Consider the following 17,635-nt stretch of genomic DNA (forward strand, 5'->3'; position numbering starts at 1 on the left):
GGGATACACCGATGCTGGTTATATTTCTGATCCACATAAAGGGATTTCACAGACAGGGTATGTTTTCACAAGTGGAGGTACATCTTTCTCATGGCGATCTAGTAAACAAACTATGCCTGCGACCTCATCTAACCATGCAGAAATTATTGCTCTCCATGAAGCCACAAGAGAATGTGTATGGCTTAGGTCTATTATTGAGCACATTAGAAGCTCAAGTGGTCTTGTCTCTATCACAAATTCCCCTACAATTATTTAGAAAGATAATTCGGCATGCATCGCTCAAATCGAAGAAGGATACATCAAAGGCGATAGAACCAAACATATCTCCCCGAAGTTGTTTTACTCAGACCATCTCCAGAAGAATAATGAGATTGATATCCAAAGATTCAATCATGTGAGAATTATGCTGACTTGTTCACCAAGTAGTTGCTTACTACAACGTTCAGAAAACTTGTAGAAGGTATCGGTATGCGCCGTGTGAATAATCTGACGATGTAAGGCTACATCATTCTATATGATATTCATCAGGGGGAGTCTATTATCATATGGAGATTTCTACATCATTGGACTGGATGTCTACGCTCTGCACTCTTTTTCCTTCGTCCAATTTTTGTCCCATTGGGTTTTTCTGGCAAGGTTTTAACGAGGCGGAATTTTGCGTATCCAACGTCACTTAGCATCTATGCTATTGTACTCTTTTTCCTACATCAGATTTTTGTCCCACTGGGTTTTTTTGATAAGGTTTTAATGAGGCAACTACTTCGAGTGATGGTCACCCAAGGGGGAGTGTTGTAATTATGGTTGCCCATAGAAGATATTAAGGTGTCTTTTGAGTTACCACATATTAGAAACAGTAATGGCATATTAAATATTATTATCCACCACAAATCACATTCTTTGCTTTGGAGGTATAATGATGTTTATTGGCTTGGAGGTGAAGGGTCTTTTAGGCAGTTTTTGCATGGTGGTTTAAGAGGAGGGAATTGACCGTTTTATACAGCTTCATACCCCCACCTCCCCACTTCCCATCTATTCCCTATAAATACCCATGCACCCTATGCAAGTAGGGATATCTCTTTCCTTATTCTCTAGTATAAGGAATAGTATTTGACTTTGAGATTTTGTGAGATTACAATCTTCTTTGGCAGTAAGATATATACTTTTTCTTCTTTTCGTCTTCATATCTTTTATAACACGTTATCAGCACGAGTCTCTAACCAGCTGAAAGAAGCCGTTACTCTGCTTCGTTGGCGAAGGTATAATATTTTCATTCATATTTCATAATGTCTAACCTTGCTAGGCTTGAATTTGCAGCACTAGATATAACAGGTAAGAATTACATGGAATGGGCAGTCGAAGCTAGACTGACTCTAAAATACAAAAATCTCCTGAACACTATTGATGAAGGGAATAATGCAGATGAAATGTTACGGGCTCATGCTTTGAGTTTTTTGAGACGTCACATACATGATGACTTTTTTTTATGAGAGGAACATCACATTACCAAAACCAAGAGTACAAAGAACAAACCAAGAAACTAAAGCAATTCAGAAATAAAAGTAGGTACAGAATTCCACACATATCTGCAATCATTCTTTCTTCCCCATTTGGCAAGCGCGTCTGCAGGAGTATTGCATTCTCTAGGAATAAACGTGAAGATGATGCCCTCGAATTTATCTATAAGGATCTTTACTTGTTGCATAATCTTTACTGCTTGCCAATGGAGTCCGACACTATGACCGTTGATAAAATTTATCAAAGATTGATTATCGCTTTCTATATGAGCGTGAGTGATATCCAATTGTAATGCCCATTGGATACTGTAGAGGATGGCTAGGCTTTCACATTCTTCCGCATTTTGGCATCGCACCGAGTCCGCTGATGCTATAATGAAGGTGGAATCTTCATCTCTGATGATACATCCAATACCGGCCGGATGTGTAAAGTTGGTAAAAGAGGCTTCGACGTTCAGCTTTAAGTATGGTGTCGATGGAGGTCTCCATGTGCGTTGCTTAGTGTTCTTCCTGCTTTTGTTAGTGGTAATCGTCTCAATCTTGAGAGGGGTGATAGTAGCATGATTAATTCTGTCAATAATTTGTATCGGGTTTTGTTTGTTTGCATTAAAACAGTTTTCACAACGAGCTTTCCATATAAACCAAAGGATTTTGGCATATTGATTAGTGATATCCTCATTTAGGTCTTTCCATTGTTGAATCCATTGATTAGTAGATCTAATTTGATCTGTTCTAACCTGAAAATGAAACCAGATTGCTTTTGCAAACGTACAGTGAAGCATAGCATGATCTAAAGTTTCGTTTTCATCACAGTTATTGCAAGAGTATGAGTTTCCAATGAATTTGCCTATTTTAGCTTCGACAGGTAAGCTATTAGTACAACACTTCCATAGAAATAGTTTAACTCGAGGGATAGTATTCATGTTCTATATAAAGAACCAGTCGGTTTGATCCTGCATTTGATTCGTGCTTTCTGTTCTCAAATAATTATACATAGATTTTATAGAATAATTACCTGATTTTGTTAACGTTCACGTCGGTTTATCCTCTTGATTATTTTGAATATTAATGCTCAGTATTGCTCTGCAAACCTCATTATTAAAGCATTGCTGTAAAATCTGAAAATTCCAACTGATTTAGTAATAAGCTGCGAAACCCAATTAAGGTTAGACCCACTTTGGTTGGTTATTGGAGGGGGGTGGTTCGGGATCCAAAAATCCTGCCAAATGTTAATATTATCACCTTTATTGATGTCCCAGAAAATCAGACTATCCATATGATTGTATTGCTTTGTAATCGATTTCCAGAGCCAGGAATGATTGGCTTTCGGAGGAGTGGGCTTATGAGTTTTGGGATAGTACTTACTTTTGAGGACACAAATCCATATTGCATTAGGATTATTGATCATGCGCCAGTTGATCTTGTTAAGGAAGGCCTAATTATCCAGAAGAGGGAGGCGAAGCCCAAGACCACCCATCTTCTTAGGTTTGCAAATAGCTGACCAGTTGATAGTATGGAAAGTTTTGGATTTTCCCCACCAGAAAGTCCTTTGGATGGACTCAATGCTGTTACATATGCCTTTCGGGATGGCAAAGCACTGCATTTGGTATCGGGGAACGGCCGCTGCGATAGTTGAAATGACTACCGAGCGACCAGCTTGAGAGAGGTGGTTAGTTTGCCATTTGGCAAGTTTGTTTTTAATTTTGGTGAGAAGAGATTGGAAGGCCGAGTTTTTGTTTCTATCGATGAAGAGCTTAGTGCCAAGGTATTTATCGTCGGTCGAGGATTGATGAACTTTAAGCTCTCGAATAATCATACGCTTGAATTTTGGGTGTGAGTTTTTCGAGAAGAAGATATTGGATTTAGAGTAGTTAATCATCTGACCCGACGCGTCGCTGAATTCTTTCAGAATGTTCTTGAGATTGTGGATATTATCAAGGGAATTTTGACCAAGGATAAGGCAGTCATCGGCAAAAAGAAGATGAGTGATGGTAAGATCTGAATTAACAATAGGGAAGCCGATAAAGGGGTTTTGGCTATTCTGCTTAACAAGAAGACGGCTAAGACCTTCCATGGCGATCGCAAAGAGGAAAGGCCAAAGAGGGTCACCCTGTCTAATCCCCCGACTAATATTGAAAGTTAAACCGGGGCGTCCGTTAATCAGGACCGCCATGGAGCTAGTGTTGAGACAAGTACTAATGAGCTTAATCCAACTAGGGGAGAATCCCAGCATAAGCATAACTTTCTCCAGATACGGCCACTCAATGCGATCAAAAGCTTTGGACATATCGAGTTTAAGGCCAAAATAGCTTTTCGCTCCTTTAATTTTCTTGTAGGAGTGAATTAACTCTTGGCTTATTATGATATTGTCCGTGATTTGCCTACCAGGAACGTAAGCGGCTTGGAAGGGGGATATGATGTCAGTGAGAGTGGGTTTGAGCCTGTTAGCCAGAATTTTAGTAATGATTTTATAGGTAGTATTGAGAAGGCTTATAGGTCTATAATCAGCCGGAATTTGGGGCGTTTTAGTTTTGGGGATAAGGCAGATGTGAGTATGATTAGACATCGTAGGGAGAGTGGCTTCTCTGAAGAAGAGGGAAACCATCTGGATGAGATCATCTTTGACAGTATCCCAGTTGGCTTGGTAGAATAAAAGGGGATACCCATCCGGGCCAGGAGCTGCTCCAGGTTTCAGAGAGAAAGTGGCTTTTCGAATTTCCTCTAACTCAGGAATGGCGGTTAATATCTCATTTTGGGATTGGGATATCTGCGGGTTGAAACACTCAATGAGATTGTTAGATAAAGTGGAGCCCACTGTAGAGGAAATATTATGAAGGTGATTAGCAAAGACAGTGGCAATCTCCGCTTCATCATTGGTCCACGAGTTATCATCCAGTTTGATGAAATGGATTTGATTTTTACGATTTCTCGTGGTGGCTTTAGCATGGAAGTAATGAGTGTATCTATCACCTAAGTTGATGTTGGCTATTCTCGATTTTTCTTTCCACAGACTCTCTTTCTGGAGGAGGAGGGTTTCGATCTGGGTGAAGGTGGCTTTGAAACTATCAACATCTTTAATGGATTGCAGTTGCTGAGTAAGGCTCTTGATGTTAGTGGCAATGTGGCCAAAGACCTCTTTATTCCATTTTGACAATTTAATAGCCAAGGAGTTAAGTTTGGTTTGGATAGGAGTGGGGAAGGTAATCCAATTATTTTTGATGAATTGAGCACAAGTTGGATGGGACATCCACGTACGAATGAATTTGAACGGTTTACGGCCTAGGGGAGAGTTAGGTTTGGTAGAGAGAAAAATGGGGTTATGATCAGAACCTAGAGTCGAAAGATGGGTGAGATTAGAGTGGGGGTAAGTGGTAAGCCAATTGTAATTCACTAATGCACGGTCTAATCTCTCTTGGATAAGATTGCCACTAAATTGTTTGTTAGACCAGGTGTAGGGTCCAGGTGTAGGGGTTGCCCACAAAACCAATGTCCTGAAGACCCATAGCATTAATAGTTTGCTTATTGTGGATAATTGAGTTCTGAGAAACCTCTTTGCCACCTAGTTTTTCAGACTGGTCAAAAATGCAGTTCAAGTCACCTATTACAAGCCAGGGGGTATGAGGAGCAGGGGCTTGTTGGGCCAAGATATTCCAAGGTTTCATTTTATCTTTACTGTATGGGCTTCCATAGAAGCCGTTATATGGAAAAAGTTCTCCTTGACCGTGTGTGTACCTTGCACATGAATCATATTATGGTCAGAGTAGATAATCTTAATGTCAAATTGGGGAGACCAGTATAGTGCAAGCCCACCTGCTTTATTAATAGGGTCTATCACATACTTCTCATAAGTGCTAGTCAGATTAAGCAATTTGTCAAGATTTGTGTTAAGGCATTTGGTCTCAGACAGGAAAAGAAAGTCCGCGTGATTCTCTTTAATGAGTCTGATGAGGTGTTTACGATTCGCAAAATTAGCACAACTACGGACATTCCAGGCAAGAACAGAGATCTCCATGAATAGTAAGGATTCAAGTAACACAAAAGACACTAGTACACACAATAAACACTGAACAGGAATAAGACCAAACCGTGGCATCAACGAAAAACCAAACAGTGAAGACAAGAAACAAAAACACTAAATAAGAGAAAAACTAGAAACTAATAGACATTAGAAAATCAGGAGAGATGTGGTTGAATATATAAGAAAGAGAGGGTTGATGAGATATAATATGAAGCTAGAGGGACTCAGTATACAAGATAAGTAAGAGAAAATTAACTAGTAAACTAACATAGGGGTCTCTCTCATCAAAAAAAAAAAACATAGGGGTCTAGATGATGTGAACTTCTCCCAGGCCTAAATGACACAAAACCCCAAAGTCCAACAAACCCACTCAAAATATAACCAAACCCCCAAGACAAAACAAGACTGAACAAAAATATAAAACCTATTAAGGAAAGACGAGAAAACCGTCTAGAACTAACCAGAAGAATTATAACAATAACCTAAACATCAATAAATAAACACAAAAACATCAATAGAAGACAACATAGTATGATCCACACTAGGGGTGGGAAAACGGTCCGGGAACCCGATATCCGGCCCAATCCGCCCGGACCGTTTACACCCGAAATCGATTGCTACCCGAACCGGGTATACCCGGCCCGATGGTTCGGGCTATATGGGCCGGGATTCGGACAGGAGCTCATATCCGAGTCCCGGCCCGAAATACCCGTCCGAAACCCGACCCGAAATACCCGTCCGAAACCCGCCCGTTAGCTACCCGAAGGCTGCTACCCAAACACCCTTTTCATACCATATCACCAACACAAGTTTATATGATCCAAAGGTGTGGGACTAAAGAGCTTGAGTTACTTAAAATTTTAGCTTTTACCAAGCCTTGTTGTGGGATGCAAAGGAAGAGGTAGATATAACTTCCCCTCTTGCTTCTTTTATCTTTATCCCAACAATGTGAGACTAATAGATGAAGCTTTTTTAAAGTTTTTGACTTTAGAGAAACATGTCTTCCAAAGCCAATGAGGAGGTTATATATAACCTATCTCCTTGTTCCTTTTATTTCTAACTCAAAGGTGTGGGACTAAAAGTTGAAGTTTGCTTAAAGTTTATTTTGTGACGTTGGCCTTCTTGTATCCTTCCTTGATTAAACACTAAGTATTACCCGTGCCTCCGGCACGGGAAAAATCAAATGTAAATATAGATAAGAGGATTTAACTGTGTTATTAACTAATATTTTTTTTAAAATTGTTGGATCTTCTCACTTTGAAGTATTAGCAACAAAATTCTCGATAAGTTTAGTTGATATTTAGTCATTATTATCTTTGGAACATCCTCCTTTCGCTCTCAACAACTTCTTATTCTGTTTTAGTTTGTGTTCTAGTAGTTCATCTCTACCAAATTGTATATCACAACGTATACTTATTTTGGCAGAGAAAACAAAAAATCTAAATCATTTTATATTTTCAAGGATGTAAAGCAATTAAGTTATGTGGTAATGTTTATTGTGGCCTTATCTATGACCAAAAACTCAGAGATGCTCAATCACGGGAGAGATTATAAAAAAATGTGTTCTTACCAAATGACGGGTAAGTTTATAACATTAACAACTCATAAGGTTACAACCCTAATAGATATTTCTTGTCTCTTTTTTAGAACCGCAAATATACAAATGATTAAGTGGTTTTACATAGTAGACTTGTCAAAATTTCGTTTATGTTGCTTTAATTTGTCGAGTCTTTTTGTTTCATTTCATGGTCTATTTAAACTACACGAGAACCTATAAAATATATTCTAGTCAGCAATGTTGCTTAGTTGATATGTGACTAATATACATATGGATTTGATGCGTAGTCATTGATCATGCCACATGCACAGTCAATACTCAAGAGGAATAAGATAAGTGGACAAGTTACTTAGGCAACCCCTTCCAATAAAACTTTCTTCCTAACTCTTTTCCCTTCACCCAAAAGAAAAGGTGCAGGTCATGGCTAAGCACCGACCAAGCATGGCACGGATTGTGTTGTGCAAGTGTGGTGGAAGACCCTAACATTCAACAATATATCTAGTTGAATTCAATCGGTTAAAGTTATCACAAGAAGGTCATAACGGCCTAAAAATATTGGTGTTTCTAATGATAGATATAGGTCAATCTAGCATTAACACTGAACATATTGAACTGTTGAAAAAATAATATCAGCTAAACAATCTTTAGAAAGATCTAAAAAAGACTACATGAAAGAAAAAGAATTAAGTATATATCTGCCAAATTTCAAACCTTAGTCACTCATTCCGTGATCTGCGGTAAAAACAAATATTGTGGTAAGACATTCAAGACGGATCTAAACTCTTAAAACTTTCATTAGATCATAACAAATTTCGATTACAATAACAAAGAGATTAACCAAATTTACAGGCTTAAACCACAAAAATATCAAAAGCCTGGTTATGGAAATACCCAAACAATGGAAAAAATTTATATACAAAAAATACTAAAGGGGAAACCACATTTCACAAGAGTTTAACCAAAATTAACCTAAACTCCAAGCTTCATGGCATCAAATGCATTCATCTCCAAAAAGACCGACCTTCTCGCCTTTAATACTCAACAAGTTATTGATATCCATTGCACTTAGAACCAAATCCTTCATGGTTTCTTTGTTCTTAGCTCTTGAAATCAAATCCAAAGTAATCTCCTTAGCTTCTGCCAACTTTAATAACTCCTTTTCTTCTAAACCTTTGTCTGGTCCAAGATAAGATCTCTTTGTTCCATGTTTCGCCAATGCATCTTTGAATTTCTTGATCTGAAATGGATAAAAACCCAAAGATTTAAATTTGATTTAAACTCATCGAATTCGGGTAGAATTGATTGAAACAATGAATGAAGAAAATTGTCTTACAACACGCCCTTCCGCTCCTCGGTAGAATCAGAAGAAGGGTAGGACATGAATGTTGAGACTATAACACATTGATTTAAGTTCTTCGTAATTAACTTTGAGAAATAATGCATTTGGGTTCAACTCAGCAAATTGACAGATCTGCAAAAATGGGTCACCAAGAAGATCATCAAACTTCCCAAGATAGAAGATTTCAAGCAAATCAGTTGAGATTAAGAATCAAATATAGTAATTGAGTTAATGAAGACTAAGAATTTTCAGATAATCACCTTGGGGTGTAAAGCTTTACAACCACCACAACCCAGTGAGTAAAAGTCGATTACAACGAGTTTATCGTCAGCATTCAACAGCGAATCGACAAGTTCATGAGCTGAATTGATCTCTATCATATTAGGTTAAAGTGTTTTCTTCCACCACCTTAATAAAGGGCTCACACGGTATGATGTTTGTGCCTGAAATTTAGAGATAAATGGTTTAGATTCTTATCTTAGATGATGCAATAATAAAAAGTTTAGGTCTATGTATGAAATCATAAACAAGTCAAAATCAACTAAATTGAAGGCAAATAATAAAATTAGATGAACAAAAATAGGTCAAACTTCAGAGTTCATTACACAATAAACAAGTTAGAATGCAACTTGCAAATAGATGAATCAAAATCAGAATTTGGAAAAAAGCAAAAAAGAACTCAAAACCATACTTCGATTGATAGAGAAATTTGCAGTACTTTTGAGATTCCAACCATCTAAACCCCTTTGATCTGAAATTTGTTGTTTCGAGAATTCCATTAGATGATCTCATTTTCCCTCTCTCTCTCTCGAGATTGTTTACTGCTACTACTACTACTACTACTAAGATTCTAGGAAGTATTAAGAACTAAGTAAGAGAGTTGTTCCTTCAACAAAAATAAAAGAAGTAAGAGAGTAGTGTGATTTTTTAGTCCCACATTGATGAAGGAGAAGACGGGAGAAGGAAGGGTGAGTTATAAGACATAAGTTCGGACTACAGGTTAAGGTAACTTTACCCTTGGGGCAATGACGCAGCTAGTGAGGTATCTTTTACCTGACCTGGTTCGCCTCAAAAAGCCCGAGACCCGTCCGCCCGAGCTCGTTGGAGCCCGAGCGGGTTCTCGGGCAGAATCGGGCCGCGGGCTCTAATATGCTTATATTTGTCCGGCCCGATGTGCCCGATAGTCTGATCGGACATTTTATTCTTGAGCCCGATCCGTTCGTGCCCGAGAAGTAAGAGTCCGAGCCCGACCGAACCCGCCCGATTCCCACCCCTAATCCACACACAAGAAAACAGAATGCCAACTGAAAGTAGTATCAATTAAGCTACAAAACCAAGCAGGTATAGGGAAGATCAGACCCAAAAGACCTAAAACCTAACAAAAGAAAGAGAAGATCACATGCAATACTTGTGAAATGGTATAGTAAAAAGAAATCACATGCAACACAATAATATGATGAGTAGGCTAGTTGGGAGAACCAAAAGAAGATTAGACTATGGAGAGATTTATTCCCCTGTACTTTGCAAGAAGTGAAGATACTAACAATTACCACATGCAAGAAGAGAAACAAGCACTAAGATTCTCCCATGGCCATTGAAAGACTTAGGTTTACCTGGCTGGTAGGATATGAGAAAGACAAATCGGTGGAAAGAGTTCCTCTATGATTTTGCTTCTTCCTCTAGTGTTAACAAGGTGCCAGCTCCTTTGAAGGTTAGTGATTTAGGTATATCTCTAAGTTGAGGATCTTGCACGATCTGAACTAGCTGCTAGGTGAAGATTCGTGATGCGACTATCCTTCCAATTAGAGTCGACGAACAGGTTGTCTAAGTATTTTGATGCCTCCCGAGTTGTATAAGTGAATCCATTGAAGAATTGATGTTGCAGCCGGCTAGGGTTTGAGAGAAAAAGGAGAGAGGGAAAAACTTTTGGGGAAAGTGGGTGAGACACTCTCTCTCCTAAAAAACTCTCACTTCTCACAATCACATACATGATGACTTGAAGTCAGAGTATTTGTATGTGGAAGATCCGTTAGCCTTGTGGAATATATTAAAAGATAGGTATGATCACCTGAAGTTGGTCATCCTTCCAAAAACTCGAAATGATTTTATTAATCTTCGACTACAAGGCTTTTCTTCTATTTCTACTTATAACTCGAGTCTTTGTAAAATTGTTTCAAGATTAAAAGTGGGAGGTGATATTATCACTGATAAACAGATGATAGATAAAACATTGAGTACGTTTCATGCCTCAGATATTGTCCTGCAGTCACAATATCAAGAGCGACGTTTCTCTAAATTCTCCCAGTTATTGACATCTCTCCTGGTCAATGAACAGAACAACCAGTTGTTATTGCATAACCATGAATCTCGACCCACTGGGTCTGCACCTGTGCCTGAAGCACGTGCACTATTATCAAATGATCATGGAAGGAAACAAAATTACAAAGGGAAACGTGGTTCTGGAAGAAACCACCAACATGGATCCCGCACGAACAAATGGGAGAGAAACAGGCAAACTCCTTACCACCGGAAGTGGGAAAAGGGAGAAAATTCACAGAATTATGTAGCAAGAAAGCCTGATAAAGCAAATGGTAAGAATAGTACTCCTCCCAAAGCTCGTGAAGAAGCTTGTTACCGTTGTGGTATGGAAGGTCATTGGTCCCGTACCTATCGTACGGCGAAACACTTGGTTGACCTATATCAAGCATCTTTGAAATCTAAAGCTGCACCAGAGATGAATCCTATGGAGGTTGATCCACCATTAAGTGTTGCAGATAATCTCCCTGAAGGATCCAATGAAACAAATGCTATGTTTAATATTACTGATTAGTGTATTATCTTTCCTAACTATTATAATATTATATTATAATATGTAAGCTAACTCTTGTTTGTAAGATATTAGCTTATCTATAGTTGTAACAGTTCTGTTTATTTTATCTATATATATATAGTTTGAATCTTATATTATATTCTTCAATTTTATGAAAGGTATGGATTCTGGAAGAAACATATCTAAAAATGATGAAGATATCTGTCTAGTAGACAGTGGGTCCAGTTTTTGTCCCATTGGGTTTTTCTGGCAAGGTTTTAGCGAGGCGGAATTTCGCGTATCTAACGTCACTCAGCATCTATGCTATTGTACTATGTTTCCTACATCAGATTTTTGTCCCACTGGATTTTTCTGATAAGGTTTTAATGAGGCAACTACTTCGAGTGATGGTCACCCAAGGGGGGGTGTTGTAATTATGGTTGCCCATAGAAGATATTAAGGTGTCTTTTGAGTTACCACATATTAGAAACAGTAATGGCATATTAAATATTATTATCCACCACAAATCACATTCTTTGCTTTGGAGGTATAATGATGTTTATTGGCTTGGAGGTGAAGGGTCTTTTAGGCAGTTTTTGCATGGTGGTTTAAGAGGAGGGAATTGACCGTTTTATACAGCTTCATACCCCACCTCCTCTCTTCCCATCTATTCCCTATAAATACCCATGCACCCTGTGCAAGTAGGGATATCTCTTTCCTTCTTCTGTAGTATAAGGAATAGCATTTGACTTTGAGATTTTGTGAGATCACAATCTTCTTTGGCAGTAAGATATAAAGTGATTTAGATATATACTTTTTCTTCTTTTCGTCTTCATAGCTTTTATAACAATTTTAAGGATTATGGATTATCTCATATTTAACCATTAGATTTTGGTGACAATCAAATTGAAACACCTAGTTGTATATGAGATTACCAACCTTGAAGTTTGGTGTATATATTCTTCAAATCTAGAAAATTCTAAAAAAATTACTAGAGTGAATAATCTCTAAGGATGAAAAGATATATCTTGTAACAGGTTGTTAAATATCACCAAAAAGGGTAAACCCTTGGAAAATAAATTTATCAAGACATTCCCGAAGAATAACAAATATTGATAATTTTAGTATTGAAATGATTTTCCATTGATTCTTAAGAGATTACAATTGAACTTGTTGTAAGAAAAATACGACTACTAAGATATCACAATCATGGTTGAACTTATATTGCAAAATTTTCTCATCATATATTAAGTGAAAGTCCGGAATATCTATTCAGGTGATGGTGATATTTCTTTCGCGTCTTTGGACGGTGATGATATCAGCTTTCAAATTACACCTGAAGTTGTATACTCAAAGAGAAAGTGATGATGAATTTTAATAGAAAAAAGAATTACCAGAAGATAATATACCTCACATGTAATCAATCACACTTGAAGTTGTGATATTAGAATAAATTGCTCACATTGAAGTTGTGATTAGGTAACAGTTTTGGTTCTACAAATTATATGATATGAAAACGGAAATCAAATTTGCATGAAGCAATTGACTTGTCTTTTGTCTTTGTCACATCCTTAAAGTATATACGGACAAATAAAGACAAAAATCTATCGACATTAAGGGGAGGAAGTCGTATACTCAATTTCGTAAAAATACTTGAGAAATATCAAGTTTCTTTAATTTGGAATCAATACACGAAGAATTTGCTACCTCGAGATATTGATGTTTTCCAGAGCGTAATATGGTCATATATGGATAAAGGTCATGGAAAATAATTACAGTTGATCAAAGTGACATATACTAGTGGACACTAAAAGAACAATTTTATATAAGAATTCTGTTGAAGAGGCTATCAAATTAGAAACAAATGTGGTACATGTTCCTAAATAAAATCCTCTGAAGAGGATATGTCAGAAAAGAGACAATACCCAAGCGAGAAAACTCATCCAATTACATGCACGTTGTGGAAATTTGAGAAACCAAATAAATTAGTTCAGACGATGTATTTCTGAAAATAATAGCTACCGCGAGCATATTGATCCTAAATTACTTCAAGTAATTGGACAAATTTTGATGAAATAATTCATTGCATATGACTTCTCTTACAAAATAATCAAATCTTGAGAGTTGAAATTGAAGCACCAAACAAGAATCACCCTGAAGGTGATCAAGTAGATATATGTACGAAATGAAAAGTTATTTAGTTTATAAAGGGTTTGACACCCATTTATAAGTCCTTTATATGAATTAAAAAGTTCTTCAGTTGAGTTATGGAGTATTGATAAACCTAATGTGACTCCTGAAGAGTTCATTAAAGCTTGAGAGTACAATATTGAAAATGCAATATTTGAGTAAAGAATCTTGAAAATAAACATATTCTAGAATACTAAAAGGCTCCCAGCTTCAAAGCAACTCATATTGTAACAACTTATCATATGTCATGGAAATTTAGGTCGAAGTACCTAATGTAGTATAGACAATATATTAGGCATATTATTTGTGGTTTCGGAAAAACTGACCATAATCCATATATTCCTGTAAAGAAGAATTCCCCATTAATATTTTATCAGAGGGAGTAGAATATAAAATGTCAATCGCGTTGTACTCTTTTTTCCTTCATCAAGATTTTTTCCTTTAGAGTTTTCCTTGTCAAGATTTTAATGAGCCAACTATGCATATTGAAAATTGTTTCAATTTTCTAAAAGTTGTGGTCTTTTTCCTTCGTCCAGGTTTTGCCCAATTGGATTATCCTTACCATCAATTCGGTAACTCGAATTATCTCTCTCAATCTTAAACTAATCGTTTTCTTTAGCCCTTCAGGCAATCATGTCTTCAGACGACCACACCCCTCAAGGGTCTCAAGCCAAGCTTCCTAATCCGGTCGTACTCATGGCCGAAATCGAGCAACTCAAGGCTGGCCAGTTGCAAAAGGAGGACGTGAAGCAACTGCAAGAAAGACTTCGCAAGACAGAGATGGGCAGGAAGGAGCCAACAACGGAGGAAAGGATGGAGGCGATTAAGATTCGAGCTCGTAAGCTCTTCTCCACACCGGTCAACACTTTCTCACCTGGGACAAGGCTGGAGAATTGGTGCCTGGAGACCAGTTTTATTTAGAGAGAATACTAGACGATGCCGGAATATTGAGTCTGAACCGACCATGCGTCCCTAAGCCCTGGGGAGTCGGCGAAGGACGCACCGATGACCCAATCGTCAGTGAGGTGCTCATACATCAGGTGGCAGAGCTTACCCGGCCAGAGAAAAAGAAAAGTTGTCGGTGAGGGCATAATCAATCAACCCCCTCTAAGGAAATATTTGAGACTGAGAAGCCCAAGAACTTCAAGTGCCCCGCGCTCGAACATTATCACGGTCTAGAAGATCCAGTTGTATTTGTCAACAATTACGCTGCGATAATGAATCTCTGCACGACCAACCGAAACGTATGGTGTGTGGTCTTCGCTGCAATCTTGAAAGGACCAGCGCAGGCGTGGTACCAGGCCCTTGCACCTAGTTCGATAAAATCTTTTGAATAACTCGCGCAAGCTTTTTGCGATGCTTTCTGAGGCAGCACCATAATCAGAAGAAAGACCTACGATCTATTTAACATCGTCAAAAGAAAAAGTGAGTCTCTCGCAAGCTACTAGCAGAGGTTCTGAAATCTCATGGTGCAAATTCTGGACCTCGAGCATAAAGTTGCGTTCTCTGTCTTAAAGAAATGTCTCAGACAGGACGATATTATACAAGACATTTTGAGCAACGAACCCGACACCATAGGAGAACTGATAGAAATGGTTCATCAATTCATAAGGAAAGAGGAAAATTATCGTAGGATGAAAGAGGTGGCTAACATGCCATACGAAGTGAAACCGCCTAGAAGAAAGGACCGCGAGGAGGCGAGGCCCTCTAGAGAGCGAGATCGAAGCAGGCGAGGAAAGCCCGACTTCGCCACCTTCATCCCCTTAACGAAAGGCGGGGAGGAGATTTTGCAGATCCTTGTTTCGGAGGAAAAAGTGCAACGACCCAAACCTAATGATGACAAGGAAGAGTTTGGCCCAAGGGACATGACGTCTTGGTGCGCCTTCCATCAGGGGTATGACCATAGAACTAATAGTTGCCGACACCTCAACAAATTGATAGAGAAACTCGTAAGGAAAGGGGAGTTGGATAAGTATATCAAGAAAGAACATCAACCCTACGACTACAAGAAGGAGCAGCAATCCGCTTATTACAAAAACAAAAGGTCTACGAATAGGTGGAGTCGGATCAGGTCTGGACAGCAACACACATTCCACATCTTCCAAGAAAGTGGCTAAAGGACCCGAGGAACACGTGTGAATAATAGCAACATCAACACCATCGCTGGAGGCGCGACCCTCAGCGGGAACACAAAGGGCGAGCAGCGAAGGAACGCAAACGAAACAAAGACTCCGCCAACCCTGTTTACTAAACTTAGAGTGGAGGTGCCACCCGTAATCTTCAGGGATGACGACTTAATAGGGGTGATTACCCCCCACATACCGACCCATTGGTAATAACGCTCGTGGTAGCCAACTGGAACGTGGGACGCATCTTAGTCGACACGGGTAGCTCAACAGAAGTCATGAGCAGGACATGCTTCCAGAAACTCGGGGTAAGTCCTCAAAATCTCAAACCTTACAAATCTTACTTGACAGGATTCGGTGACAACCAAGTCGAAAACGACGGGATTGTATCATTACCTATGCTGATTGAAGACGGAGTCCCAACAAAATCATGATGCTAAATTTCGCCATAGTAGATAAATTACACGCATACAACATCATCTTAGGAAGGAACTTCCTGAGAGAGTCCGGGGCCATCGTCTCTATGAATCACTTGATAATGAAATTCTTAATCCCAGGAAAGAGTCTTGTGGGAACAGTTCGAGGAAACCAAAAGATGGCCCGGGAATGCTACTTAATTTCAACCCGAAACTACAAAAATGAGATGATCGCTCCGATCAATACCGAAAAGGATGGAGTCTTTTACGACGACCTCACAGCAGACATGCAAGAGTGAGGCAAGAATCGTTCAGGTATGACGAACAAACTTTTACAGTTATTTCTTTTCAACTTCTCCTTATAATAAAGTCGTTAAGCCGGAGTGTAGCGCTACAAGCTACAGTATCTATCAATAAATAATACTTTTTCAAAACAAGTATGATATAAGGAGAAGTCCTAGTTAAACTAGTCGTGCTCAAGCCGACGAAACAACCCTAGTAGCGAAAACAATGACCAGGGGTCCAAAGAGAAGTCTTAGTTAAACTAGTCGTGCTCAAGCCGACGAAACATCCCTGGTAGCGAAAGCAACGACCAGAGGCCCAAGGAAAAGTCCTAGTTAAACTAGTCGTGCTCAAGCCGATGAAGCAACCCTGGTAGCGAAAACAACAACTAGGGGCCCAAGGAGAAGTCCTAGTTAAACTAGTCGTGCTCAAGCCGACGAAACAACCCTGGTAGCGATAGCAACTAATAGGGGCACAAGGAGAAGTCCTAGTTAAACTAGTCGTGCTCAAGCCGACGAAACATCCCTGATAGCGAAAGAGACGACCAGGGGCCAAAGGGAAGCTTTAGATAAACTCGAAGCTGTTTGGAAATCACAAAATGATTATACAGGGTTAACTTGGGTTCTATTTTGCAAAGGGAACTAGTAAGGTAGGTCATGCATGATTAGAATAGGTTTAACGTTTTAGCTCTGTGCATGAGGAGGCATTCGGGGTTAAGCGTAGTAAGATAGGAAATCGCATTAGTAAGATTAGGGTTATGTTGATTAACTTATAGTTCCATGTTTGAGTAAACATACAGGCAAGAATTGAATCAGAAGGAAAAGCAAAACGACAGAAGCTAAGAGAAACTAACGATTAAAGACATATATTATAATTATCAGCAATTTATACATCAGGGGGAGAGGAAGAAGAAAGCCAAGGAACAGAAGGAGGAACGAACGCAGGACTATTCACATCCACCAAAGCACGGACGAACACAACAAGAAGCCGATCACCTCCTTGCCGACGAACCATGAAACCAACCCCTCTGAAGATCGCAGGATGAGAATTGCTCAAGGTCCCCCTCAACGAATAAACCAACGGGTAGAGAGGAGCAGGAGTGAGCAAAACCATAAGATTATCACCCTCGAGCAGATCACGAGCATGAAGGATGTTAATGAAACCCTCGCCTTCAACCTCCGCACAGAGGTGCACAATGGAAAAGTCGGAGTCATGGAGAATCATATAAAAAGCTATCCCAATGTCTCCACTGTATGGGCCAAAATACGTCACCAGGAGAGCCTCCAGAATTCCACGATTAATGGGCTTACACGTTGACCAAGCCCATGAATTAATGGCTAATGGGTCCGACCCATTTATCTTCGAGCCCCCGAAGCAACGTTA

At 39.0% G+C, this 17,635-nt stretch overlaps 1 protein-coding gene and 1 pseudogene across 2 annotated transcripts; one reads left to right on the forward strand and one right to left on the reverse strand.

Moving 5' to 3' along the window:
- Window positions 1–7,977: 7,977 nt before the first annotated feature.
- On the reverse strand, window positions 7,978–8,866 carry LOC147531912 (thioredoxin-like 1-1, chloroplastic pseudogene; annotated as a pseudogene). The gene is made up of 3 exons (XR_015228102.1): window positions 8,690–8,866; window positions 8,460–8,561; window positions 7,978–8,327 (listed from the first exon to the last, which is right to left on the reverse strand). The product of XR_015228102.1 is annotated as a thioredoxin-like 1-1, chloroplastic pseudogene (transcript).
- Window positions 8,867–10,644: 1,778 nt separating this feature from the next.
- On the forward strand, window positions 10,645–11,259 carry LOC147531913 (uncharacterized). Its single transcript, XM_086649866.1, has 2 exons — window positions 10,645–10,885; window positions 10,997–11,259. Exons 1-2 carry the CDS (start codon window positions 10,645–10,647, stop codon window positions 11,257–11,259), a joined length of 504 nt encoding a protein of 167 aa, XP_086505992.1.
- The last annotated feature ends 6,376 nt before the right edge of the window (window positions 11,260–17,635 follow it).

This window comes from Eschscholzia californica, unplaced genomic scaffold, assembly GCF_041429995.1.
Source record: "Eschscholzia californica isolate CP2 unplaced genomic scaffold, dmEscCali1.0.p SCAF_6, whole genome shotgun sequence".
NCBI classification, from domain to species: domain Eukaryota; kingdom Viridiplantae; phylum Streptophyta; class Magnoliopsida; order Ranunculales; family Papaveraceae; genus Eschscholzia; species Eschscholzia californica.

Coding starts and splice junctions, on each gene's coding strand:
- LOC147531913 (XM_086649866.1), top strand. CDS start 10,645: ATGATAGATAAAACATTGAGTACGTTTCATGCCTCAGATATTGTCCTG. Junction 10,886..10,996: donor AAATTACAAAGGGAAACGTG/GTTCTGGAAGAA, acceptor AGAATTATGTAG/CAAGAAAGCCTGATAAAGCA.